Source organism: Notechis scutatus, chromosome 2 (assembly GCF_049901735.1).
Source record: "Notechis scutatus isolate UNSWTSFEM ecotype Mainland chromosome 2, rNotScu1.2, whole genome shotgun sequence".
Classification (NCBI taxonomy): domain Eukaryota; kingdom Metazoa; phylum Chordata; class Lepidosauria; order Squamata; family Elapidae; genus Notechis; species Notechis scutatus.
This window is the reverse complement of record NC_142010.1, coordinates 69711956-69739371: the sequence shown is the minus strand read 5'-3', so window position 1 is coordinate 69739371 and position 27416 is coordinate 69711956. Positions and strand designations below refer to the sequence as shown.

The 27416-nt window shown below is 41.2% G+C and overlaps 1 protein-coding gene across 1 annotated transcript; it reads right to left on the bottom strand.

Annotated features, from left to right (window-relative positions):
• Positions 1–519: 519 nt before the first annotated feature.
• Positions 520–24818, bottom strand: RGS14 (regulator of G protein signaling 14). Its single transcript, XM_026673372.2, has 15 exons — positions 24332–24818; positions 18981–19002; positions 17896–18050; positions 17408–17500; positions 16366–16509; positions 15976–16125; positions 15741–15861; positions 15507–15625; positions 12914–13111; positions 11355–11431; positions 9174–9300; positions 8189–8270; positions 6458–6504; positions 6010–6121; positions 520–1248 (listed from the first exon to the last, which is right to left on the bottom strand). The coding sequence occupies exons 1-15, from the start codon at positions 24374–24376 to the stop codon at positions 959–961; spliced, it is 1782 nt and encodes a 593-aa protein (XP_026529157.2). The 5' UTR covers positions 24377–24818; the 3' UTR covers positions 520–958.
• Between the last annotated feature and the right edge of the window lie 2598 nt (positions 24819–27416).

The window sequence follows — 27416 nt, the reverse complement described above, 5'->3', positions numbered from 1 at the left end:
TTCCAGCCGGAAGAACTCCTCACAGTATCGAAAATGGTTTTTAACATGATTAGTCATAACTCCTTCCATATCCTGAATCAAGATTGAAGGGAGATGCTTGTGTATGTTTCAGGAGGAATAAGCTGCAAGTCTTAAAAAGCAAAGCTTACCTTTGGATGCTCTGACACGGGAAGTTTTTAAAGAAGATATTGGACAACCATTTGTCTGAAATGGTGGTTTCCTGCCTGAGCAGGGGGCTAGACTAGAAGACCTCCAAGGTCCCTTCCAATTCTGTTATACCCAGGCCATCTTAAACTTGGTAGATGGGGATCACATGTATTAACAAAATATGAATTTGGAAGCATATGCTAATGCTAATTGGGCACTCTGTTGTTTCAAGAGGAAGCATGGATTCCTCAAAGCTTCTGTCCTCACAACTGAACAAGAAATGTGTGTCTGCCTTGTGGGTTTATGTGTTCATGCCAAACCTTGCCACGCCTTCCACCACCAACTGAAACCCATGGACCCCAAAATAAAAACTGAGGACTTAATCAGTAGTGTATTTTACATTTTACAGAGACCGAAAATTACAAACTATATACAGGCAGCATCACCACTAGCCACGGGGTTGTAGTTGTCACTGGAGCAGCCATAATGGCAGTTGTTTCACGACATAGAGCAACACCGTACAATAGTTTGGTACAGCAAGTAGGTAATACTGGCACTCTGCTGCCCAGCCAGCATGGGCAGTTAGTGAAAGTCGGTCAGAACATTAGGAGCATACATGTCCATTCCTGAAGACCGCCTGAGAGTCCCAAGAGCTAGATGATGGCGTCTAGCCAGGCTTCAACCTAGACCAAGGAGACAAGTCTGTGAGATCATGTTACTACGACAGATACCGAACAGGAAAAGCCTGGCTTCATGGCAAAAAAACATAAAATTGGGGGCCTAGGGTGGGCTGGGTTTCTCATGGAGTAGATCACAGGTCAGATTTCCCAGCAGCAGCTGACGATGACGAAGTTGGTATTTGTAGTGGTGAAGGAGAAACCTGGGGTTGTGACTGCACCTGGGATTGACGCTGAGAGGTGGCAGCCTCTTCTGCCTTGAGGGTGCAATTCTCAGGGCTGGATGAGGGATGGCTTGTGCAGGTGACACCACCTTGTTTAGGCACCTGAAGGAAATCGGGCAGTATTAGATCCTCCTTGGACAGTAGCCCACGCTGGTCATTGACCCTGCAGCTCTGTGCACGATTCAGCAGTTCCATTAGCCCTAGGGGAGAAGAAATACTTCAATGTATCTAAAAAAAATTGTAATACCATGGTTGTGGGGCTGAGTGCTCTCAGGATGTGTTGGTCTGCAACTCAAATCATTCCTCATGAACCAGGCTGATGGGATCTGGAATTGAATAACATCTGGAGAGCCACCTGAGACCCAGCCATTCTTCATACTGTCACTCTACAAACAGCAATATTTTTCTCTTTCAACTTGCTTGTATTAATTATATAAGCCTTTAGTAGTCTTAGTTTCCCTAAAGGAATCTTGAAGAGGATGCGAAAACTCTCACAGAGCTCTTGGACTCTTAAAGAAGATATTTTAAATCCTAGATACCCATGGCTTAGCTATTGCAACTTGGTTTGCAAATTATGCACCTGGCAAGCACTCCACATGAAAGGGGGCATCGGTTGCAAGGGGAAGAATGAAACACAGGAGAAAACAATACCAACAACACAGGCTTGCAACTTCACGCGTATATACCCAGACACTGAGACCAGTGATAGAGCCTATATTCTTGATCCAACAGGCCCTTGCATAATTTTTGTTATGTAATTATATTTAATCCACCCACACCTCCTACTGTATTGCCTCACTATGGCAAGGAAGCGTTCCTGGGAAAGATGAGCAAAGAGTATTGGGAAAGTATGTGTAAACTCCCAGCAGGGTCACCCATGGCATGAAGATCATCCCAGGTAAACTAGCAGGCACCTATATTGGGGGGGGGGGCAGCAATATAAAAGGATACTGGAGGCTGATGATCACTTTAGTAGATGCCCATTCATATTATGTGAGGCAACTAAAATAGTAAATCTCTGCTGTATTTTACCAAGAAAAACATGCTGATATATAAAATTGAAGATAAAGGTGTTGGATGATGGCCCTTCAGGTCAAATGGCACTCAACATCTTACTGTGGAAAGGCTGCTCAACTTTCGGAATACTAATTGTGTTTATGATGTGGCTAGACTAAAACCCCTTGGGACATCTTTTTTGTTTGCTTTGCCATATAGGTATGAAAATCCAAAGCTGCAAGGGCAGAGTTAGTGGGAACATGGTACATCAGAAGCACGAACCTAGGAAAGCTCAACACAGTGAAAGATCAAATGAAACAACTACAAATTCCAAATATCTTTGGAATCAATGAATTCAGATGTCGAGATTCATACTTTCAGTCAGAAGATCATACAGCTTACTATACAGGACATGAAAAACAAAGAAGGAACCACATTTTTTTTTTATAGCGAGAAGAGACACAGCAAGAATAGTACAGGTAGTCTTCAATTACCGATGGCAGTTGGAACCAGAATTTGCTGTTGCTTACTGTCATGAATACAAAATGTGACATCATCTAACTGCTTTGCTTAGCAACAGCAATTCCAGCACTCCCAGTTGCCATTGCTAAGTGAATCACCACAGTTTTATCAGCAAGGATGCCACGGGATCACCTTTTGAGACCTCCTGCCAGCCTCCCCATTGACGTTGCTTGTTGGAAGCCAACGAAGAAGGTTGCCAATGATAAACATGTGACTGTGGGATGCTGTGATGGCTCCAAAGATCACTTATTAAGTATCATTCGTTCTGTGCTGTTGCAAATTCAGAAAGTTGCTGAATGAGTAGCTGTTAACTAAGAATGACCTGTACTTGACTATAATGTAGTCAACAATTGAATAATATCAATTAGACTTTCCAAGCCACTCTTTAATGTGACAATTACTGATGCAGATGGAGAGAGGAGATTGATGAGTTTTATGATCAAGTCAGTCTGAAATTAACAGGATATGTAAGCAAGATGGGCTGCTTTTGATTGGAAAGCGGAAGGCCAGAGTTGGAAATAATTATGGAGGAAAACATTAGAGAACGTCAGGAAACCAAAAAGAAACAGGGGTGTGACCTATCAATTTCTGCCACTTCCATGATGTCTTCATTGCCAACACAGTCCTCAAACAACCAAAATGACACTTTCACACATGGATATCAACAGATGGACAACATAGAAATCAAATAAGACTGTATTACTGCCAAAAGGTGGAGGAGATGCTTGGTTATAAATCTAATAAATAAATAAATTCCAAAACATCTCTGTTCTTTTTTAATTGTTAACTGGATTGTTTTTTTTTAAACTTACCTATTTCTTAATTGTTTTATGATTGTTTGCCACCCAGAGTCCCTTGTTTGAGAGGGACGGCCAGTATGTGGTGAAATAAACTGGTTCCAGGTAGGCAAAGAGTGAGACAATGCTGTATATACTCTTTTCTTATTTATTCAACCTATATGTTCGGTGTCTATTAGGAGAAACTGGAAGATGTGATTTTAAAACTGGAGGAAGAAGCAGCAGTAGCCTGCACTATGCTGATGACATTACTCTGATAGCCAAAAATACAAAGAATTTGCAAACTCTAGGAATAAAAATCAGTGAAAAATGGGACTAAGACTAAATATAAAGAAGACCAAATTAATCAGCCTTAGAACTGACAATAAAAATGCAATATTGAAGTAGCAGATACCTTATATTTTTTAGGATTGACTATCAACACTAAAGGACCAAGCAGTCAAAAAAACACAGTATGCCACAAATTAGCACTTAGTAAAATAGCCACACAGGCCTTAGAAAAATTATTCAGATGCTATGATGTGTCAAGAGGAACAAAGTGTAGACCAGTGCAGGCAATGGTATTCCTCATGACCCTTTATGGCAAGAAAAGTTGGACTTTGGAGAAGCAGGATAGACAGAATATTAACAGTTCTGAAATGTGATGTTGGAGAAAACTCCTGAGAATACTGCACCATGGATGACCCCCAAAAAACAAAAACAAATAAATTGACTTGTCAAAAAAAAATAATCCAGAGTGTTCACTCGAAGTACAATAACCAGTCTTAAATTAGCCTATTTAGAACACATTGTGCAAAGACTTGAATCTGTGGAGAAAACTCTAATGCTAGGAAAGGAAGCAGGAAAGAGAAGAGCACAACTAATAGCACAGTGGATAGACTAGATATACTGGCGATAAATCCACCATTAGAAAACCTGAAGAACCAAGTTATCCTGGAGAAAAGCTATCTATATGGTTGCTAAGAGTTGACACTGACTTGATGGCACATAATTAATTGTGTTTAATAAATGTTGCATATTAAAAGGGGGGGGAATGCTAACTTGTATGCCAATAGTACCTTTGGGACAAAGCAATTTCATCTGTGTGACACCTCCAGTTTTCTTTCCATTTCTTCCCTGCCTTTCTGCCATCTATTTCTGAGTAGGCAATGTGATGTACTGGATAGCATTGAACTTGAATCGGGGAGATGTAGGTTTAAATTCCAATTTAAATTCCCAAACTATTATTTGTCAGAAATGGTGTAGGGTTTCCTGCTTGTGCGGGGGGTTGGACTAGGTAACCTATAAGGTTCCTTCCAACTCTGATTATCTGTTATCTGTTACTACTATGACCAGATTCCTTCTATTCTTGCTTTCCAAACTAAAGTGCTCCACATCTTTACACTTTGTTAATTTGCTGCCAATAACTATAATTTATAAAGATATATATCCAAATTAGCATGGCTTGGTTCTGTTTAATTTCCTAGAGTTACGAATCTTCTAGAGCAGCGGTTGCCAACTGGTGGGCCATGAGAAAATTTTGATGGGCCACAGAGAAATCTCACTCCCAGAGCACCCCCACAAAGCAATTAATCCAGGCTGCGCAGAAACACAAGGCTGCGCGGCCCACATGGTCTGCGGAAACCCTCCCCGCCTACTCACTCCTTACTCGGTGAACTTGCCTGCTAAATTGCTATTTTTCTTTTTTCTGACCATCAGCTGTTCTGCTGTGCCGGGAGATTTAGATTAGCTAGGAAGCAGGAAATGGTTGGATTTCTTGCTTTCTAGCTAGTCTTTAGATCTTCAGCTCAGCACAGCCGAACCTCCCTTAGGACTGAAGGTTTGCTTGCAAGCAAATTCAGTGCAGACTCATGGCAAGCAAATTTGAGAGACTGAGCTAGATGATGGCAGATAGATAGATCACTGAATGATTCTGTGAGCAACTCAGTCTGCCTGCTTTGCCTGATTTTGGGTAAAAGTTGCTCTTTTTTAAATAAAAAAATTAATATTTACATGCATGGTGTGTTGTGACTTAATTTTGTGAGTTTGCTTGCAAGCAAATTTTATGTGACAGACTGAGCTAGCCAATGGCAAATAGATAGATCTCTGAATGAATCTGTGATTCTGTGAGCAACTCAATCTGCCTACTTTGCCTGATTTGGGGTAAAAGTTGCTCTTTTTTATAAAAAATTCAATATTTATATAAATATTTATAATATTTACATACAAGCCATGCCCAGCCAGTCACATGACCACCAAGCCACACCCACAAATTAGGCCACACCCACAGAACCGGTTAGTGGTCCCTGGGATCTAAAATTATGAGTTTGGTGGTCCCTGAGGTCCAAAAGGTTGGCGACCCCTGTTCTAGAGAACTAGTGGTTAAGACATTAGATTACAAACTGGGAGCTTCTGAGTTCCAGTCCTGCCATAGGCTCAAAACCAACTGGGTGTCCCTAGGCCCTCAACTTTGGGAAGCAAGCAATGGCAAGCCACTTCTGAAAAAAAAACTTATCAAGAAAATTGCTAAGGCCAGGCCCAGGAGTTAACACTGGTAAGACAGACAGACACACACACACACATACACACACACACACACTCATTTATAAACAGCATCCCCTTGACCTCAACTTTATTAGGTTGCAAGTGGAGACAGAAATGCTTTACCTTCCATATCATACGTGTGGCGGTTCTGGTTGCCCTTGATGGGTTTGGTAAAAGGACAGGACATCGCTGGCAGTTGGTCACTTTTAGAGTCTGTCTCCACAGTACTGTCATCCTAGAACCATAGCGGGAAAAGGCCAGCCTCAGAAAATGATCCATTTAAACACAGGTCACAACTATAACCTAGGCATAGCATATCACAAAGGGAAGAGTAACATTATTCCTAGCCTGTGACCATTCACAATAAATGTATGGCATCCACATTTTTTTGGGGGGGGGGAAATAAAACAATTATCTGCACAATCATCATTATCAGGAAGAAAGCTAGAGAAGGAATAAAAAAAAAAGTATATGCAGTGATGCATTTTAAAAGTTTATGGAAGAACCAAGATTTCCCTTGAAGTACGAAGCAACTCAATCAAGTGTTATTGCTTTCATGACCACTGCTCACCTCAAACTGCTCACAAGTAGCATCTGCTACCACGACAGGTTTCACTTCTGCAATAAAAGAGATGGATGTTAGAATTTCTGGAGGAAAGATAGGTGGCTGCATGAGAGATGCTGATCTATGCCTTAAAGGACAGCACCGGTCAGCAGAAGGAAATACTGTGTATGCCAGCATATCCGAGTCTAGGAAAATTGTGAGTACCAGGTAGGGGGCAAGGAAATAAAAGCGGAGTTAACATTTTTATTCTGCCAAGGCCCCCTTGTAGGAACCCATTCAGCAGGTCTACCATATTCCATCACATTCCCTCTTCCTTCCGTTCAGCTTTTATAAACACACATTTTATAAACTATCTTGTTTTCTATCAGGTAAAGCAGGTAGCACCTTCTGTGGTCTACCATGTGAGACTGGGGGTTGTTGAAGTGAACGTGGAAGAGAGAAGAGGGTGGAGGAGGAGGAGAACCCAACCCACCAGAACAGGGAGACAGGTCTTCTTCTCCTAAGGAGATCCATCTGGTAGGACCAAGAAGAAGGGACTTCTCTGGGGCGGCTCCCTTCCTGTGGAACATTATCCCTGCAAAAATAAGATTGGTCCCAACCTTGACATTCTTTCACAAGGTCCTAAAGACATGTTTCTGCCAATGGGCCTAGGGATCCAATATGGAGACCATCCAGTGGCTTGCTTGTTGTGACCAATGGGCTGGGGGCAGTGGTGGGATTCAAATAATTTAACAATCGGTTCGCCCAGGATCAGGTTGGCTGTTGTGGGAGGTGTGGCCCATCCCTGTCTTCCAGCTCTGCCGCACATGCAGGACAAGCTTCCAGCGACAGCCAACCTTACCATGAGGGAATTGGTTGTTAAATTACACCCCCCCCCCCGGCTATCAAAGAGGATCCTGGCACTGCACTGCAATGGAGAAACGGGCAACGGAGCAGCTGGCACAAGGGTAGGAGCAGGAGCAAGGAGGAGAAAGACGGAAAGCAACCTTCTTCCCTCGCACCGGCCACTCCGTTGCCCGTTTCTCCATTGCAGCACAGCGCCAGGATCCACTTCGATAGTGTGTGTGGGGGGGAGTGTAATTTAACAACTGGTTCACCTGAACCAGTGTAAACCAGCTGAATTCCACCATTGGCTGGGGTCTGTTGCTTCTTGCATCGTTTTTGTAATGGGATTTATGCTTGTATGCCAACCGGAATCACTGAGAGTGAATTGGGCAAGCTATATAAATTTTCTTAAAGAAATGTCAAGAATTTTTCTTTCCACATTCTTTATGGCAAACATTCCAGCATGTAGGCAGATGTATGACACACACAGAAAAGATGCTTCATGTGCTTAAAGCAACTGACCTGCTTAGGTTAAGCGGTCAGTGCCTAATTTTCTCCAGAAATGCACACAGCATCCAACACTGAGCAGGTTAATAGGGCAAAATGCACAAAATTTGCATCACAACAGCCACTCTGAGTCACTTTTCAGAGCGAAATGGGCAGCAAAAAAATTCAGTAAACTAGTTAATTAAATAAATTTCAATCATTGTTTATGGTGAATAAATAAGAGCATTGATTCACTAGCAATGATGGGAAAGAAAAAGCAACAATGAATATGTAGACATCTCTGCTTGGGAAGAGACCTTCAAATAATTCTCCCTAGGGGGAAAGAGTTCTCTCTACAATAGAATTAATCAGGCTTAGGAGTTACAATCCTGCATAAACAGCTGTATTCCTTTGAGCATTACATACCTGTATCTGAATCTAGAACCAGCTTCTGAGCTGCCACTGCACTAACCTTCTCTTCCAACTTCAAAGTTTGGAGCCCACCAGACTGCAGGGAGAGAACAAAGTTAACTTTGGGGGGTGGGGGAAGGCCAGGATTGCCCAGGAGGAGGAAGAAGAGCAGACCCTCCCAGAAATGGATGGCCCAAACAGTAAGGTAGATATACCCTGCTAGAGTGGGCGTTGCTTTTCAACAGAAGATCCACAAGGAAATGGCATTCCGTTCAAAAGCATGGACCAAGAGAACAATGGCCATTTTCTTCTAACCCACAGAACAAAACAGAAGCCTACCAAGAACTCCAGTCTAGGAATTGGCCTTTTTAGCTTCATAGCTAAATAGCTCTTGATAAATCACCTTGTGACGAGATGGGCAGCAGATAGATTTAATTTAATAAATACATAAAGTGGAAGCAGAGTCTCTAATGCAGACCAAGAATGGCAGAGTGCAACTGGGAGCAAGCTGAAAATTCAGAAGTAAGCAGCCATGTCATACTGACAAATCCCAGCTAAGTCAAATGCTACAGGTAGTCCTCGACTTACCACAGTTCATTTAGTGACCGTTTGAAGTTACAACGGTATTGAAAAAAGGGACTTACGAGTTATGACCCTTTTTCGCACTTTTGACGACTGTAGTAACCCCATGGTCATGTGATCAAAATTCAGGTGCTTGGCAACTGGCTCATATTTGCAGTCTCCCAAATTCATGTGATTCATGTGATTTGGGATCTTCTGACAAGCAAAGACAATGGGGAAGCCAGATTCACCTAACAATGGTGTTGTTAACTTAACAACTGCAGTGATTTACTTAACAACCGGGGCAAGAAAGGTCACAAAATGGGGCAAAACTCTCTTAACAACTGTCTTGCTTAGCAGCAGAAATTTTGGGCCCTTATTTGCGTTGTAAATCTAGGACTACCTATATTTACCCATCCTATTTCGTGAAGGGTCTTACCCGTTTGAGTGACACTTGTCTAATATCAAGACTGTATTTCTCCAAGATGGGCTGCAATGCTTCTTGCAATGTTTTAGTCGATTTTGCCAGAATGCAGACTGTCTTATTGAGAGGTGTAATGTGCAGCCTGTAAAAAAGAAGGATCGGGTTGAGGACAGATCATACTGGAGAAAAAGATTATCTATGCGGTTGCTAAGAGTCAACATCAGCTTGATAGCATAAAGTGGGGAAAAAAACCACTATAAATATATTAAATGGGTATAACACATTACATAAGTCATAGACAAATTGCAGCCATCTTTTGCATCTCCTCAATCCTTCCTGAATTCTGCGTGCCTATTTAGAGATCATGGCAAATAATGAGAAAGCAGTTTGGGAAATATATATATGAATGCAACAGGAAGAAAAACCTTCATAAACCGTAGATCAACCAAAATGAATTATGAGCTCTGAATCAGTGGTGGGATTCAAAATTTTTTACTACCGGTTCTGTGGCCGTGGCTTGGTGGGCGTGGCAGGTGAAGGATACTGTAAAATCTCCCATTCCCTCCCCACTCCTGGGGGAAGGATACTACAAAATCCCCATTCCCTCCCCACCCCACTAACCTGCTTTCCAGCTCCGTTCTCCTGTGCAGGGCAACAAAAGAAGACCCAGCCGATCAGGTGGGACTCGGGAGGCAGAGAATAGATGGGGGCGGGGCCAGTCAGAGGTGGTATTTGCTCTCTGAACTACTCAAAATTTCCACTACCGGTTTTCCAGAACTGGTCAGAACCTGCTGAATATCACTTCTGCTCTGAATTATTTATAGTGGCATAGACATTGATACTAAGATGGTCACATACCCAGGGAGAAATAGCATCTCACAGATGCTCACATCTCTGTGCTGTTAACTTTCAACCACTAAAGGCTTTTTCCAATTTGCGCACAACTAAAATTATAGCTATAGCTATAGCACTTAGACTTACATACCGTTTCACAGTGCTTTACAGCACTCTTTGAGCAGTTTACAGAGTCAGCATACTGCCCCCCACAATCTGGGTCCTCATTTTACCTCCTAAGGTAAAATAAGATCTCATAAGGATGGATGGCTGAGTCAACCTTGAGCTGCTCGAAATCGAACTGCTGGTATGTGGCACAATTAGCCTGCAATACTACATACTAGCCATTGTGCCGCCACGACTCTTATGAACAGGAACATCTCTTCAACCCATATGTGAGACATCTGAAGTTATTCTTAGCTGAGATGCCTATTGGCCAGGTGAAGTTGGTGAGGGCACAACCCTTCCCTCCAGACCCCAAGCACTCTGCTGTACCACTGTTCTCTTCCCTGCTCTTCCTTGAGGAAATTGTTGAGAGGTGGCTGGTTATCTCTATTTATTTAATTTCTATGTCACTAATGCAGCAGACTCAAGGTGGCTTTAGGTTTTAAAAGGACTGCATTTTCTTACTTGTGAAACACCGGTTCATTCATATGTGCCTTGGCAAGTCTGTTTGCTGTTCAGTGGACTTGGAAGTTGGAGAACAGACCCCTGCTCTCCTGGTATGCCAGGCACAGTAAAGAAGAGAGGAAGGCCACGACATCTGCCTTATCCTGAAACCCCATCCCAATGCCAACCTCACATTCCCCTGTTGTGACTGATGGATGCATTCCTTCTGACTTCAGTGAATGGGAGGGCACACATAGCCTGTGTGATTAAGCAACCACTTTGCTTAACATGCGTTGCACACCCGAAAGTGGGGCATGATTATTTGTTGGCAAGCCAAAACGGAAATAATAGCTGTATGATAAAGATTGGCAAAGGAAATGGAAAATTTTATGCCAGGGATACAGGGTGGAGTTGTTGTTGGTTGTTGATTTATTTGCCAATTCAAGATCAAGTGAATAACACTTTAATTCAGCAGTGAGAGAAGACTCTAAGTCTACTTACTCAACTATCAGTACCAATGTGAAGGCTAGGCAACTTAAGCTCACTTTTAGTTCAGCCACATACAATCAATAATGAGTACTATTGAACTGCTGTACTGAACATGCCCCCCAAACAGCAAAAGAGTTTGTTTTAATATCTGTGTTGTAAAAACAAACGGGTCATTCTTCTGGGGCAGGACTTCACAGCCTCGTATTAAGAAAGATGAAGCAAAGCCAACCCAGAGCAGAAGAAGTCTTCAGAGATCACACTCACTCAAAGTTGACTCTGGTCTCCAGCTTCACCTCCTGGTCTATCAATACTAAACTGTCCTGGTTCAAGGCCAGCGGCTTCTGTGAAAAGCCAAAGAAATATGGAAATATCAATACACTGCAAAGAAAGAACACTCATGAAGGAATATGCATAGAAATGCTTGCTAATGTACAATATGATAGTCTATAGATTATCCACAGATTAATTCATTACAGCTAGTCCTTGACCTAGTTAAATGACTTTAGGTCATTTAACAACCATTTGAAGTTACAACCATGCTGGAAAAAGTGACAACTGATTCTTGCACTAGAGCAGAGGTCTCCAACCTTGGCAACTTTAAGACTTGTGGACTTCAACTCCCAGAGTTCCTCAGCCAGCGCTGAGGAATATCTGAACTATAACTTTAGATATCCAGATAAGTATATTTTTCTCTAGCCCTTTCAAAGAGGAAAAACAATAAAGCTGTATGAATTTAAAGGATGCTGAAATTATATACCAATTTAAGCCTAGACAAAAGATACGTTCTACAATGAACTCAACTTCTTTCATTTGAAGAATATTTATTTCTTTGGCTTGTTAACAATATGTGTTATTGTATAGATACTTAGAGAATATAACTATTATCTCTAGTTAAAGGGGACACCAGGGATCTATTTTCACCAGCCAACCAGGCAATTAGAAGCTATAGAACATAGAAATAACAGTTATATAAAATACCGTGTTTCTCATGTAATAAGGCTGGGTCTTATTTTTTTTTTGAGCCCTGAAGAAATGGCTAGGCCGTCTTTTCGGGGGTGACTTACTTTCCCCCCCCCCCCTGCATCTTCGGGCGGGCGGGCGGCGATGGCTTGGATGTTGACCTCGGCGTTGGTGGGGCACTTCGTATCGGGGTCAACGCAGGCAGCACCATATCCGGGTGTGCAACAAAAGTACTTCCTAATGGCAAGCCCCCCCACCATTCTCCCCATTTCGCATGTTTTAATATAGGCCTTAATTTGCGGGGAGGGGCTTAATTTCATTTCATGCCTATAAAACATGCTGGGACTTCCTATTGGGGGAGGCCATATTGTTGGAGAAACAGGGTATATAGAATAAAACACCCTAGTACTCCCAACTGGTATGGCCAGTGGTGAAGCATACTAAAAGTTGTGATGAACAATACCTGAGTCCGATATTCCTTAGCCCTGCTGCATAGGACTAAGATATAGAATTTCAGGGAAAGCTCAGCCAACAACAGTGAACTCTCAGTCTGACAGAGAATTAGCCAAATTTACACCCAAAGCCCAATTTCTGCTCAGTTAAATTAGATAAAGTAGATAAATATTGTATATGGAGATTACAAGTAAACAGGCTTAAAGTGAATTTGTAATTACAGTAGATTTTCTGTTTATAAGGTCTGAATTCACAACTTTAATTATAATGTTACCTTGGTACATATTGAGAGAGATTATAGGTGCTCCAATCTAAATTTTACCTTTAAAAAATCCCTTTCTTTTAGGAGGTTTCTAAAGTGCAGTTCTTCCAATAATGCTTCCTTTTTGCCTAAAACAAATTGGACCTACCTTTTCATTTCCCACAAAGTAGATCTTTACATCAGGTAAATTGAGACCACGACGCTGACAAACTCCAGCTAGCATCTCCTGGATAGAGAGGCCAGAACGTACTGGGGCCAGTGATGCAGTTCCATCAGGCAGATAGATGCAACAATATTTAATGGGATGGTTCTGGCTGTCAGATTCCGTCAGACTCTTCCGGTGGTTCTGTAGAGAAGAGAACTTATCACATTTGGCTTCATTTATTAACCTACAACAGTCTCAACCTGAAAGTTCAGTCTCCATAACAGACAATTACTTGAATTCAAAGTTCATTAATATTGTAGATCTATCGATGTGTGCACTTATGATAGGTGTGAGCTTGATGAGACTTTTATCCAATCCTGCAATTAAAAAAAATTACATATGCTTTCCCCTGCCTCCCTTCCTGTACAGTTGGAAGACCTGAAAGACCAAGTTAGGAACAGATTATTGTGGAGAAAATCTATCTATATGGTTGCTGAGAGCTGACAATGATTTGATGGCACATAATCAATCAAAACTCTTGTCACAATTGCTTTCTCTTTAGAGGGAGAATGATATGATAGTAGGACTTTTGATGATCTGAAGCAACATAGGGATGAAAACTTTCACATCAAGAAAAACATCTAGTATTATAGAAAGCCTGATATATCAAAAAAAAAAAAAAAAAGTCCAGATATTCCCACTTTACATAATGACCGATAACATTGCTTGAAGGAACTCAATAAGCATGAACTATTTCCTATCATTCCTCAGCAATGGTAAATACTGAAAACAATACTGAGAGCCCTCGTACCAGCTAGCATATATAATCCCTTTATAAAAGCATGGAAGCCAGCAGCTGGCACTGAATCTTGAAGCAGTGAATCTCATGGTAATTGCACTTCATGCAAATATGTACATTTCCCTCCTGTTTTGAGAACAGAATTGAAATGCTCCTTTCTTTCCACCAGCAGTTTGAAGTAATTCATCCAGAATTCTGTCAGCTCAGCTTATTGTGTCATTTGCTGTAAAACCATAGATCTGTCAGATAATCTGTTTATTAGACAGCGGGAAGCATTTGGTTTCCACTTCAAGAACTGTATCTCTCTGTGGGCAAACTTATTACTGCTATGGTAGATGGGGATGAGAGCAGAATGTTTCATTCTTTATTTGCATGGTACACATACTTCAAAAAAAAATAACCACCCACAACCAAGGAGCAAATATTTATTTGGAAAACACTTTGACTGTATAAAGCTCTACCTGGCATTTCTGGCCCTTCCAGAGACAGTTTTGGATTTGTCTCACTAACTTAAAATCAATACATTTGGAAAACAAAGTTAGCATCTTTCTTGCACCAAAACATGTTTATGCTTTTTTTTGACTGGAACAAAGGTTGGACTTAACTCTCTTTTTCCTTCCCAAATTACAGTACACGGAGAGCCTTTTTTTCTGCCATTCCTTCTGGGGTTCAGGGAAGAAGCAGAGTAAGCAAGCAGCAAAAAAATCAGTGGCTAAAGCAGGAGTTTCAGCCATAGAATTGCCTCTTTAACTTGCCCCATTGGGGGGGGAGGGCAAACAAACGGTGTGAATGGGTGACAGAATAAATTGCTAACAAAGAACGATGTAAGATAAAGATGATGGTGGTGATAACAGCAGAAGCATTCAGGCCCAGGCTGACCCAATTCTTGTCACTGCTCCCACCCCACTCCATTCATTGGGGCCTTGACGGTAGAAAACTCAGAGCCTGTCATTTCATTTGGGGAGGGGGGTGAGCAGGGAAGCCAGGAAGACTTCCCCTCATAATAGGAGCACAGAATTTTGGGCAATGGAACAGAACGCACAAAACATGTCTAGAGACATGGGAGGCTGTACTGTATGTGTGTCTGGGTGTACATGCACAAAGGAATTTGATGATGGGAAGAGCAACAATAGCTCAGAATATTGACTGAATGATGACATACAATCTGCAACCTACTAATAGTCAACTGGAAGGAACACTGGCTGATTTATGGTGACCTCAATGTCCCCTTCAGCATGTCAAGATCAGCAATCAGTAGCTCTCTTCCCAACTGATGTGGAGAGATTTGGTTGAGAAACAGAGTGGGAAGATGCTGTGTCAAAGAGCACAAAGTGGTTTCCATTGTGTAGCTGTATCATTATCCAAACTCCACTCTCCTTTCTAAGCACATGGTCCTGGGTGGTTCTAGACTTTTGCTAGCAGTATTCTCTTCTGGATAATTTCATTCTCCACTTTTATTTTATTGGTCATGATGCTCAGGAGAAAGGCTGCTTTCCCACCACCTTTTCAACAGTTTCAAGGCAGGGCAACCTTGAGAACAGCCTCAGAGAGGGGATACAGCCATGAAAATACCAGCATGCTCTCAGTAGCAATTGCAGAGATCTCTACTTTGTAGAGAACTCCTCCACACAGCACAGTCATAGCCTATTATAGACAGAGTGTGGGGGCTGGGTAGAACCTATGATGTAACAGGCATGGCATACTGTTGAAGCAAGAGCCAAGCGCCCACATTGCAACAAATAGAGCAGAGAATATTTTTGCAGGCTGCAGCTGAAAATCTAGCTAAACACCACTCACCTCCGCCTGCAAGCCACTGGTTGCATAAGATAGGAAGCCCAGGTCCAGACTAGCTGAGGAATTCAAAGAGCCTTGGGAGTCACGCCAGGGGGATGGCCCCTCACCACCATTTCTCTCCTCTAGGACAGAGCATCAGCAAGGAGTTAAGACTTTGGAGAATACTTGGCCAATCATTAAGCAGTCCTCTTCTGTCACTTCCTTCAACTGTATTCCCACTTTCAGCTTTGGACTCACCTCCCCAGGGACGGTCCCTCCGGTCGCCTTTCCGGAAGGATCTCCGAGGGCTCCTCCCAGCCAGGTTACCAGCTGCCTCCACTCCTAACGGTAGCGATTTTCCTGCCTTTAGTTTTGTTTTCTAAGAGAAAACCAGAGAGTGTAAGAGCTCTAGATCTATGAGACTTGCTTAAGCAGCATTCCCAAATCCCTCCAAATCACGCTATCTTCTAGGCTGGAAGTAAAGGCTTCCCACCTTGCTATGTTCGGTAGGTGAGCTGCCAGTCTGAGAACTGGATCTCAGTTCTGGCAAGGGCTGCCCTTGGCTTTCTGCCTTTGCACATGCTTGGTACAATGCAGACTTGACAAAACGTGCGTAGCTGTCAAATTTCATCAGGTTGAAAATCTGAAAGAAGCAAAGTTGAGGGTCATTAGTGTCTCTAAAGCTTGGCACTTAGGTGGCTTCATCCAGTCGGAAACACGATATTCTGAATCAGAAATGTACTTAATTACTAATTGGGGAGCAAATTCATGCCACTATACTACTCATACCTATATAATTTGTTTATATTCCGTCTTTATTATTTTTATAAACATGTCTTTTATATTGGCACATCACTAGTTGGCAGACATGGACTGTTCTCACCTGAAGTTGCTGGACATTAAACATGTTAGGAGTGGGAGTGGACAACATCTCTTCACCAATCCACGCTTGTCTGTCAATGTTCACTGCGTTTACTGAATGACTTGACAGAAACTCATCATAGATCTTCCGAGCTTCCTGAGCCAGCTACAAAGAAGTGAGAATACATGGAGTGAGAATCACAATATCACAATAGCGAAGAACAGAAATATCCAGACCAGCTGCAGTAATCAACATTGCTTGTATTTTCTCCTTAAGTGCATAATACAGGGAGAGAACCATCTGGGCCCTCTATTCATTTCATAGGTTAGTGTGCTTTCCATGGTTCTTAGCAAAAAATAAAGAAATACGAATGCTATTCATTTGGGTGAAAAATTCAACAAGAGTTCCTTCCTTTCTTCCCTCCATTCATCTCCCCCATGCTTTAGAACAAAAAAGGGTGAGATTCGTGCCCGTATGGATATGTCAATAAATTTGAAATGCGGGGGGATAATAATATATCTAAATCCAAGACCAGCTAAGTAGGATTTCCAATAACAAAAGGAAGAAAATTAATACTCTGCACTGCATCCACCCAATGATAAGGAAAAGGGGGAAATGTAGCTAAAACAAATAGGGTTCAATAATGAATATATCTTACAGAATTTGGTTTTTTCTTGGTAAAGAATATGATTTCCCTAAATAACATATTAAATAATCATCACTCTTCTCTTGTCTTCCTCCTTCTCGTTATGCTTGCTGTTTATATAAAATTCTGTTCTATGCAGTTTAGACCATGGGGCATTATATTATTCCTTGACACATTGCTGTCTCTTGTGAAATCAGGGAATTATAAATCATACACAGAATTTGGTTTTATGAGGTTCATAGTCTTCATTTTATAAATTATATTCCAAACCTCATAATAAGATAAAGGTTGAATATTCTGTAGAATTCAAATTAGGATCAAATGTATCCAATACACTTATTCTAATTACATATATTTTCTTAGACAAAATAAGTCCACACAATGCAAAATTTGGTCTTCTTCTAAAAGAACTCTCACCTTTTGGCTGCTACTAGCTGGTATCTGCTGAAATTGTTCACAGGCTTGCCAAAAATATACATTCTCAGCGCTAAATTCCTTTTTCAGGAATTCCTGGAAAGAGAGGGATAATTCGCTATCTGTTGCAATATTATCATAATCCGGAACTCTAGAAAGCTAAAGGGGAAATCAAAGGATTCAGGCAGCATTAAGCGAAGCCAAATTTTTATCTTTGCCCAAAGTGCAAGATCATCACGTAAGTTTTATTGGGTAGCAAAATAGCCATCCGTAAACAGCTCTACTTGCTAGCAAACCAGTAGAGAGGAGAGAAGATCTGTTTTAAGGTTAAAAGGACTAGAGAGGAGAGATATGGCCGCACAAAGCACATAGCTCTAAACAGCTCCAAATACACGCCATCTTGGAAAGGAAATATAAAAATAAAGAATAGTAAAAATGGAAGAAGGTGCAGTGAAAAATCAAAGGAAACAGAAAGGTAATATGGAACTCACAGTGAAGTATGCAACACCAAGCTGATCCTGTAGCAGTGTCTCAAAGGACTCAGCCCAGCGAGCCACGGATTGTCCCAGGGAGGGAGGGACACTCTGAGTGCACGGCAGACTGTTCACACTGTTATTACTACCCCGGCTGCCAGAGCTGTTTAACTCTGTGAAGCAGAGAAAGGTTTCAAGTCTTTCAGAGGCCTCATATCTGGAAAGAAGATGGTATGAATCTGGGTCTGCCTAAAATGGCAATTATTGAAGTACCAGGGTAAGCCAAAACATTTTTCTATCTGAACCGACCAACAGGATGTCATCAGCTCACTTCATGTACATTCTTAATTCAATATTGGTTATGGGACAGTGACCCCGAGAGCTTTGTACATGAGTGATTTCTCTTACTAGCGATGCTGTGGGCAGATACTTAATGTCCCATTTTTGGAAAGCAGGGATTTTAAGCAGAATCTCCAAGAGGCATGATGCCTTGTTTCCCATCTACCAGGGAGCTGCTCAAAAATCACCAGTTCCTCCTGCTCATAGCAGCAAGGAATTAGCATCTTGAAGGAACCAGGGAGACAAAGGAAAAAATGACAAGGTGCTCCATTTCTCCCAAAACCTGTTTGCAGATAGCTGATTTTCTACAGGTAAACCCGTGATTTTTGAACAGAACAATAGAGAGAAGGGAAACCTTATTCCTGTTCTTCCCGATGACATTGCGCAAAGGTCTGGTTTATTCCTATCATTGCTGGTTTGTTCATTCTCATCAGCCCATTCATGAAGAGCAAATTTCTAGCTTGATAGCTTCCTATTACTAATGGCAGTATAAAACCAGGGGTCTATTCTCCAGCCAAGCATCCTAGGATAGTTTTGTCAAACATTTGTTTTAGCATCTAATCCCTGAAAGTTGTTTTATGTAGTTCAAAGGGCCAATATTCAACTATAATGAGGTGGTATAACAGGTAATTAATTCCCTGTTACTGTGTTTAGCAACCTCCTTATCAAACATATCTCCAAGTAGCCAACAAAACCCTGTGGCCTTTATTACACACTGTCTCCAAAAGTCTAAATAGCATTACCCAGTCACATGTCCCACCTACCTCCATCGGATACCGCCAGGCCCTGCAAAAGAAGGACGAGAGCAGTCAGAGTACGTTGTCAGAGAGAGATTAATTCAAATGAGGCATCATCTTTTTCCTCATTGTCATTATGATATTTACACCCAGGCTTTCTAAAACAAGATACATTTATATTACAATAAAACAAGATAATTAAAATTACATTCAAAATAAAAACAATTACAGTTTTTAAAGCTTGATGAAATAAAGTGTTTTGGTTATTTCTCAAAATACTGAATCAGTGGAGGCCAAATTCTCCTCTCTCAGAGACAATTTTCAAAGGAGAAGACCCTTTTCTGCCTACCAGATAGTCAAACTTCCCACAGAAAGGATACTTCAAAAAGGCCATTCCTGCTGATTTAAGTCATCAGACAGGATCATAGCAAGAGACCTGGCCCTTCACTAAATCAGATCCCAAGTTATCTAAGAATAAAAGTAAACACCTTAAAAACTGTGCCCAGAAGGTCATTGACACCTGCTGCAAAACCGTCAACATAAGCATCATGTCACCATCATATCCTGCTCTTATTTTATTTATTTATTATTTATTATATTTTGTTTATGTGACTGCTTGTTTACCAAGTAGGTAATGTAAAAAAAAAACAGAAAATGAAGAAAAAAAATAACACATACAAACGCCTATAGTGTTGAGGTCAATATCAATCTCACACATATTAGCATATTCTGCTGGCTCTTGCAATATCCTAGCCCAATTCCTGAAAGAACTGAATTGACAGTCTGGATGCCACATTTTGCACCAACAGCGGTATCCAAAATGCATATAATAGTTTCTTTTCCAGTATCAGATAATCTTACATATTAGTTAGCTAGATACAGATGCAAATATAAGACTACCGTCTGTTCTCTCAAAGAACAGTCTGACTATGCCATATTCCATCTCCTTGGTACACATTTCTAATAAGGAAATCTATGGCTTGGAAAGTCTCTTAGATAGAAGCAGTATTTTTTTTTCTTTTATATTAGAGATTTTTGTTTGAAAGAGAATCCGTGAGAATTTGACAGGTTATGGCCAGGATTACAGTTCCACAGCTTTAATACAAGGATTAAAAAAAACCCTGTGTGTCATTGGCTGTACTATATTCCTTTAGGAACAAACTATACGTGTATGAGTGAAGGAGGGAAGCGCTACATTTTTCTTTATGTATTTCTTCCAAAATGTTCTGCTTTCTTCCCCGCATGCAACTACCAAAAGAATATATTAGTTTTGCCAACGGATGAAGCCATAGGTTGCAGATTACTAAACCGAGTGCATTTTCTTGGATCGGGTGGATTGTGAATGATTAACAAATCCTATTAAAGCAAAAAATGAAACTCTGATTTAAAGAAATCATAATGAAGATCTTTTTTCTCAGTTGCGCATATTTCATGGAAGATAGATGATAGCTGAAGGAAAATATCATGAAGAGCTGCCAAAGGTTTGCGGGGGGAAGAGGGGGAGGAATTTGGAAGATACTGTAGCACTGGGAGAGTTCCTTGCCCTAATTAAAATATAAAAACTAATTAAATTGAGGAAGAAAAGGATTTTAACAATTGAAATGATACTAAAAAGCAGAAAAAATGGGTTCCTTTATTCCTCTCATCTTGAAAATTTGCCATAAAAAGTTTTTCTTTAATGGGAAATTGATAGTAGTTTGATTTTAAATATCTATTTGAAAGGAAGCTTTATTTCTGATTATGAGTAAGCATTGTCCCTATAATTTGCATCATTATAAATTATTATACCAGAAAATTATTTCTAATTATTTCTTAATTGGCTTATTTCTTTACTTGTACCAGGATTATTGAAAGTTTCCTTTCTGTTGCTTTTGTGCTTATTTCCTTACAAGATAACTTTTTCAAATGTCATCCATCAGTCATTTCTTTGGAATTAGTCATTTGATTATTGTTTTTAAAGTATGCATTTCAGAGATAAATTCATCACTTGTTTTGTTGACAGCTTTCTCCTTTATATTCTAAGGGTACAAGAGAATGAAAAATGGTTGATTAGTTAAGGAAATATAAGAAGGTAGAAGGTGACCACCTCATGCTGGAATTCCTGATTTTAACAAAACTAAAACTGGGTATATCAAATGAGTATCATGGACTTTTTTTAAAATGGGATTTTAATAGCATCCCATGTGGCCAGAGAACTTAATAGGAAAAGGAGCTAAAAATAGCAGAACTGAAGAAAGTAGAAAAAGCTAAACTAAAGGGGTTTTTAATGGTTTGAAAACAAATAAGGACATGTGGAAAAAGAAAAAGGAGAGGAGAGGAGACCGATCAGGAAAAAAAAAATACAAATAGGCAGCTCTGAATCATAGCGCTGATGTCAGGGAAGCCACATTAGCTGAATTTAGAAAGGATACCAAGGGTTTCTTTGGAAAAGTTCAGAATAAAAGAATTGGCATGCTAGCCACTGTGAAGTTATTCTGTTTTCTCCTACAAAAACATTTGAGGTCAAGTAGAGGGGAAATGGAGTCTTTTTTACTGGATGCATTCAGATGAAACTAGATGACTTTAATTTTTAATGTATTTCTGTTATGGTCAGGATTTGGTATACGTTAGCTGCCGACACTGATATTATGTCAATTTAAGATGTAACATCGTTCATTTTTTCATCATTTAATAGCAATACCAATAGCAACAGCACTTATATACCGCTTCACAGTGCTCTATAGCCCTCTCTAAGTGATTTACACAGTCAGACTATTGCCCCCAACAATCTGGGTCCTCAATTTATCGACATTGGAAGGACGAAAGGTTGAGTCAGCCTTGAGCTGGTGAGAATCAAACTGCCGAACTGCTGGCAGCCGGTGATCAGCAGACCTGCAGTACTGCGTTCTAACCACTGTGCCACCACAGCTCTTTAAACTTTTCATTAACATAATCAGCTGCATCTTTAATATATCTCCATCCATGATCACCTCCAGCAGGGACCCAAACTTGCATTCCATGTGCCTTATATGTGACCTTTCCATCACGTTTTGTGCCCAGTGACCATCTTTTATTTGAAGACACCGATATATGGCTGCCAAGCAAGGCCAAGGTGCTGAGGGCCGTGAAGATCCCAGGCTGGGCCATAGGAAAAGCCACTCCAGGCCTAGGAGCATGGCAACACCACATGCCTCCCAGTGACAAGAGTCCTCTTCAGCTGGCCCATGAAGTTGGCATTTCTCACACCATCTTCTTGGAACCTCCACCTATTCTCGTGCTCCATGAAAGAGGCTACATTTAAGGTTGCCATGGGGACTCTGGGCAGGGGCCATGAGGAGGGGAGGCCTGACCAGAAGAGAAAGGCTGGGAAGGTATGATTGTCCAAGGGAGAGAAGGAAGAGGCAGCTGGTCCTGCCATTAGGGTATTTTTGCCAGGCAAGGACAGCGAACAAAGAAGCAAGATCCCTCTGCTTGTGCAAAGGAAGAACAAAGGGCTTTGCCAGACAAGAAAAGGCAAGCTGAAAAAGACTGAGGCAGGGGGTGGGGGGAAGAGTAGGATTCTTGCAGCTCCAGGATGACTTTCTTAAACTGTAGAATCTGATCTTGAACAGAAGATTATATATTGGCTGAATATTAAAACCAACTACAGGCTTCTCCTTAATAAAAAAAATACTACTAGTTAAGAGATAAAAGGAAATGGTGCTATTTTACACTATGTCTAATGCAGATTTGTTTTATGGTAAAGTTGTTTTTAATTTAATGTATTTATTTTTAATGACATACATGATAATACATCTTTGATTTTTGACTCATTAGAAATGTTAGCATCACTGTATGAAAAGGCTTCCGTGTTGGGCAAATGAAGTCATTCTCGTGTGGCACTTCTGATGACTGGAATTTGAGACGCCTGCTTTAAGGTGAACTGCCTCATTTGCTATGCTTTAATCATTCTGGGTATGTTATTTTATTTTTGTATTGTACAATAACATTTAGCTGCTATTTCAATAGATTTTTCTTTATTTTGTTTCTGAGTAATCCTCTTTTACTGGTCACTGTCTATGTATTCTCATGAGCAGACAGAAATAGAAGGAACACAGAATCCATATTATGCAGAGGATTACCCAAAACCTAGACTAGAGACATAGGTCCCCCACCACTCCTGACCCAGGGTAAAAAGTTAAACATTCAGGTTTATTACCAGTCTTCCTGACAGAATTTGCACAAGTTATCATGACTCCTAATAGTCAGATTTCTGTTGAGATATTTCTGGTCACATTAATCATTCTAAAAATGATTAGGTTGCATAGATGGGACAAGACTAGTATCTAGAGTGCAAAGGTTTGAATTGCCACTAGATAATAGTGAAGAAATGCAGAAAATACTAACTCCTTTTCGAGATTGAGTGGCTTTTCCAGATTTTTCAAGTAGGTAGGCCTAGTGGTTATCCTTGTCACTGCCAAGAAATATAAACTAGAACATAAGCAGTTATACTTTCATTGAAGCCCAAAGCTGCACTTGCCAAAACTGGTCTGAATCTGTCCGAACGCTAAATGATCATGGACAAACTGTATGACAGAACTTCTTATTTTGATCTGAGTCCACAGAAGGATTTCTGTTAAGAAAACCCTATGAAGACATTATTATTGTTCATGCTTCCTCCTATTTAGCAAAGCCAGAGGCAATACTATACCATTTTCCAAATAGGAACTTGATTTCATGAGATTAATTTAGAGTAATTTCCTTCTAAAAAGAGTCATTGTTGCACAAAATCCCCGAACAAGTCAACGTAACCTGCAGCAGCTTTTGCTGACAGCGAGAGGCTCCTGCATTCCATGAGGTCGATCCATCTAATCATTTCATTATATTCATTCCTTTTCTGTTTGTGGCTGCCAGTCATGCTCGGTTGTGCAACCTGATAACAGACTCAAGCCTGCCTGTTCTGTTTCCACAGCAGATTGTGCAGTATAACCTGGCGAGTTTGAAAGGCACTGTGATTTCACAGCAACCCTTCAACGTGCAAAAACATGCCCCAGCTAGAGCAAAGCAACCGCTGCCAAAGTTTTACTTTGAAAGAGCCTTTCCTCTCTCAGATACTTTACAAAGAAAAGGGCAAGATCACAAGGCAGCACACACAAGAACATCCCAGCGTCCCTACCGGTGCAGTAGTACAGCCGAGCTAAATCCCTCTCTCACCAATCTACCTATGGCTTGGGGAGGCATGAAAACCAGGGAAGGTCACTAGAAGCTGCAACTCGCTTACGCTTCCCCCTGAAGGAAAGAGCCCCCAAATGCCAGGATCAGATTTTAGGAAGGAACCCTTTTCATCAGGAAGACAAGCCACTCCTTTGTGGCTGCTGGCCTTGCCTTCCCCCAGTAGCAGCTGAAGTATGTTCACTCACCATTCGGCCATTTTGGACACCCAGATGTTTGGGTTTTCCCAGCATGCCTCTCCTGCAGTTGTCACAGGTAGACTTTAAAACCCAGGACCATCAGGCTGGGAGCAGCCCCTCCCTGAGGCTGCAGCCGGCCTTCAGAGCATCCCCGGCTGGGAGAGAAAGAAGGAGTGGAGCTGCTTGCCACGCTCACAGTGCAGCATTCACTACCTCTTTTCTCTACCACAGGAAGTGTCACCATGGAAACCAAAACCACAGCTCAAAATGGGGTTTGGAAGGGAGAGACTCCTTCCTTATGAGCACAGCCCCACTGACACCTCCAGCCCAAAGCGTTGAACATGGTCCAAGGCTGCAGCCAAAGGCTCCTTAAAGGATCCCACGCCCTGATAAGGGACCGGGAGCATCTGTGGCTGGAGCCAATAATTTTTCTAGCACCCCCAGGCACAGCCCTTGTGGGATGCAACAAACAAAGGCAAGCTCCAGCAGATACACTGAAAGCGGCAGACGAGAACAAAGGCAATCGGCTGACAGGGATTGTGGCACTTAAAGTCAACACGCTGCCATCCATCTAAAGATGAGTGTTTCCCAGCATTCTTCCACAGCTGCAGCTATTATGCACACAAGACAGAATAAAAGAATTGGAAGGGACTTTGGAAGTCTTCTAGTGGTCCAACCCTGTGCTCAAGCAGGAGATCCTATACCATTCCAGGCATGGGCTGTCCTGGCTCTTCTTAAAAGACTCCAGTGATGGCGCGCCCACAATATCTGAAGTCAATCCATTCCACTGATTGTTCTTACTGTCAGGAAAATTCTCCTTAATTCCAAGTTGCTTCTCTCCTTGATAAGTTTTCCTCCGTTGTTTCTTGTCTTGCCTTCTGGTGCTTTGGAAAATAGGTTGACCCCCCCCCTCCCCGCTTTTTGTGGCAGCCCCACAAATATTGGGACATGCTACCGGTGTCATGACAAGAGCAGAGACAACCCTGCTGGAATAAAAGTAAAGCTCTAGGTAGAACTCCTGGTCTACTTTGTGAAAAAAAGGAGTGGCTGACTTTTGTTGTCATGTCATGTAGTTCATTTTTCTCTTCCTCTAAAAAGTTCAGGGTAGCTTAAGTGTTATCCTTACCCTTATAACAACCTGGTAAGTTAATTAGACTGAAGAAGAGAGAGGGAGAGAGAGGGAGAGAGGGAGGGAGAGGGAGGGAGGGGAGGGAGAGGAGGGGGGGAGAGAGAGAGAGAGAGAGAGAGAGAGAGAGAGTGAGTGAGTTTGGTCTAGTTGTTAAAGCACCAGGCTAGAAAGTGGAAACCGTGAATTCAAATCCTACCTTAGCCATGAAAATCAGCTGGTTGACTTTGGGTCAGTAACTCTCTCTCAGCCCAAGCCACCTCACAGGGTTGTTGTTGTGGGGAAAATAGGAGAATGAAGGTGCGTTGGATATGTTCGCGGCATTGAGTTATTTGTAAAAATATTAAAGCCAGGATATAAATAAATAAACAAAGTGACTCATGTTTATCATGGAATAACATTGGCACCAAAATCCGCAAAGTCCTAGTCCAATGCTCTAATCACATGCCATGGCGGGTCTCACAGAAAAAGATGGCAATCTTCAAACCAGTTTTGAAACCAGACACACTTTTACCTGTCTTTTCCTGATTTTCCCTGCTTAAAACATAAAGAAAACAAGCTTTGCCTGATTTTATTTGTGGTAGTATTTATATATACTTCATATAAATGTTTTCCAGCTTTTATGGACATCCATAATCCAATGCAAGATTGTAAAATGAACAAGAATTTCTGAATATGCTGCAAATTCTTCAGTTGCAGCAAAGATTGATCAACATTTCAGCTATTTGGGGTAATTCAAAAATGGTGTCCGTAAAAAGTTACAATCACATCCAAATGAGGACACACATGCCGTGACATTGTTGCACAAATAGTATAATTATGAGTGATGACATGACACTTAATGCAAGTACACACAGTGTTTGTATAATGGAGTAATTGCACATAACATCATGTGTCCCTTTGCTCCTCTGTGCATAACAGAAAATGCAAAGGAAGTATTGTAAGCAATTCTAGATGGACTGCAGTGTGTAAAAAAAAAAACAATGGTTAAATTTCTAAAATTATACTGATTGTGAGTGGCTGTGGTTTAAATACAGAAAGAGGATCCACTAATGTCCTATTAGTTTCCTATAGCCATTTGTAAGAGATACTGTCTAATAGGAAACAAGAAGCTTCTGTTTACATAGCTACCATCAGAGATGGAATTCACCTATCCATTATAATATTCTTGGACAGAGCAGGCAGTATATGAAAGACTGATCCATTTTAACAGCAGGTCCCTTCACAAGTTTGAGGTGGCTGGAGCCTAAGGTAGACTCTGTATCTATATGGTTCATGCTCTTAGACTATTTATTTCCCTCTATTCTGGTGACATCTGCTGCAAACAGAATCCACTTGACCCCAAGTGGGTACACTAAATCATTCCCAAACAATCAGAGAAAGAAACAGCAGCAGAAATTAATTCACTAACACATTTGTCTGAATTTTTAAAGGTTTGGACAATGGTTGTGGGTGGTTCTCTCTCACTTGGCTATGTTTTGTATCTATATATAGTCCTTCAGCAAGCACTTAGTATTCAGGCTTGATATTCCAGAAAATGTTTAGATTATGTACTGAATTCATTTTTAGAACTGAAGCAAATAGAGGATTTTTTTCACTATCCCATATTATAGGTAAAGGTAAAGTTTCCTTTCGCACATATGTGCTAGTTGGTTCCGGCTCTAGGGGGTGGTGCTCATCTCTGTAACAAAGCTGAAGAGACAACGCTGTCCAAAGATGTCTCTGGAATGCTGTTACCTTCCCACCGAAAGTGGTGCCTATTTTTCTACTTGCATTTTTACATGCTTTTGAACTGCTAGGTTGGCAAAAGCTGGGACAAGTAACAGGTGTTCACTCCGTTACGTGGTGCTAGGAATTCGGACTGCCAAACTGCCAACCTTTCTGATTGACAATCTCAGCGTCTTAGCCACTGAGCCACCACGTTCCTCATCCCATATTATAGTTGCTTTATATTTTCTGATACTTTTA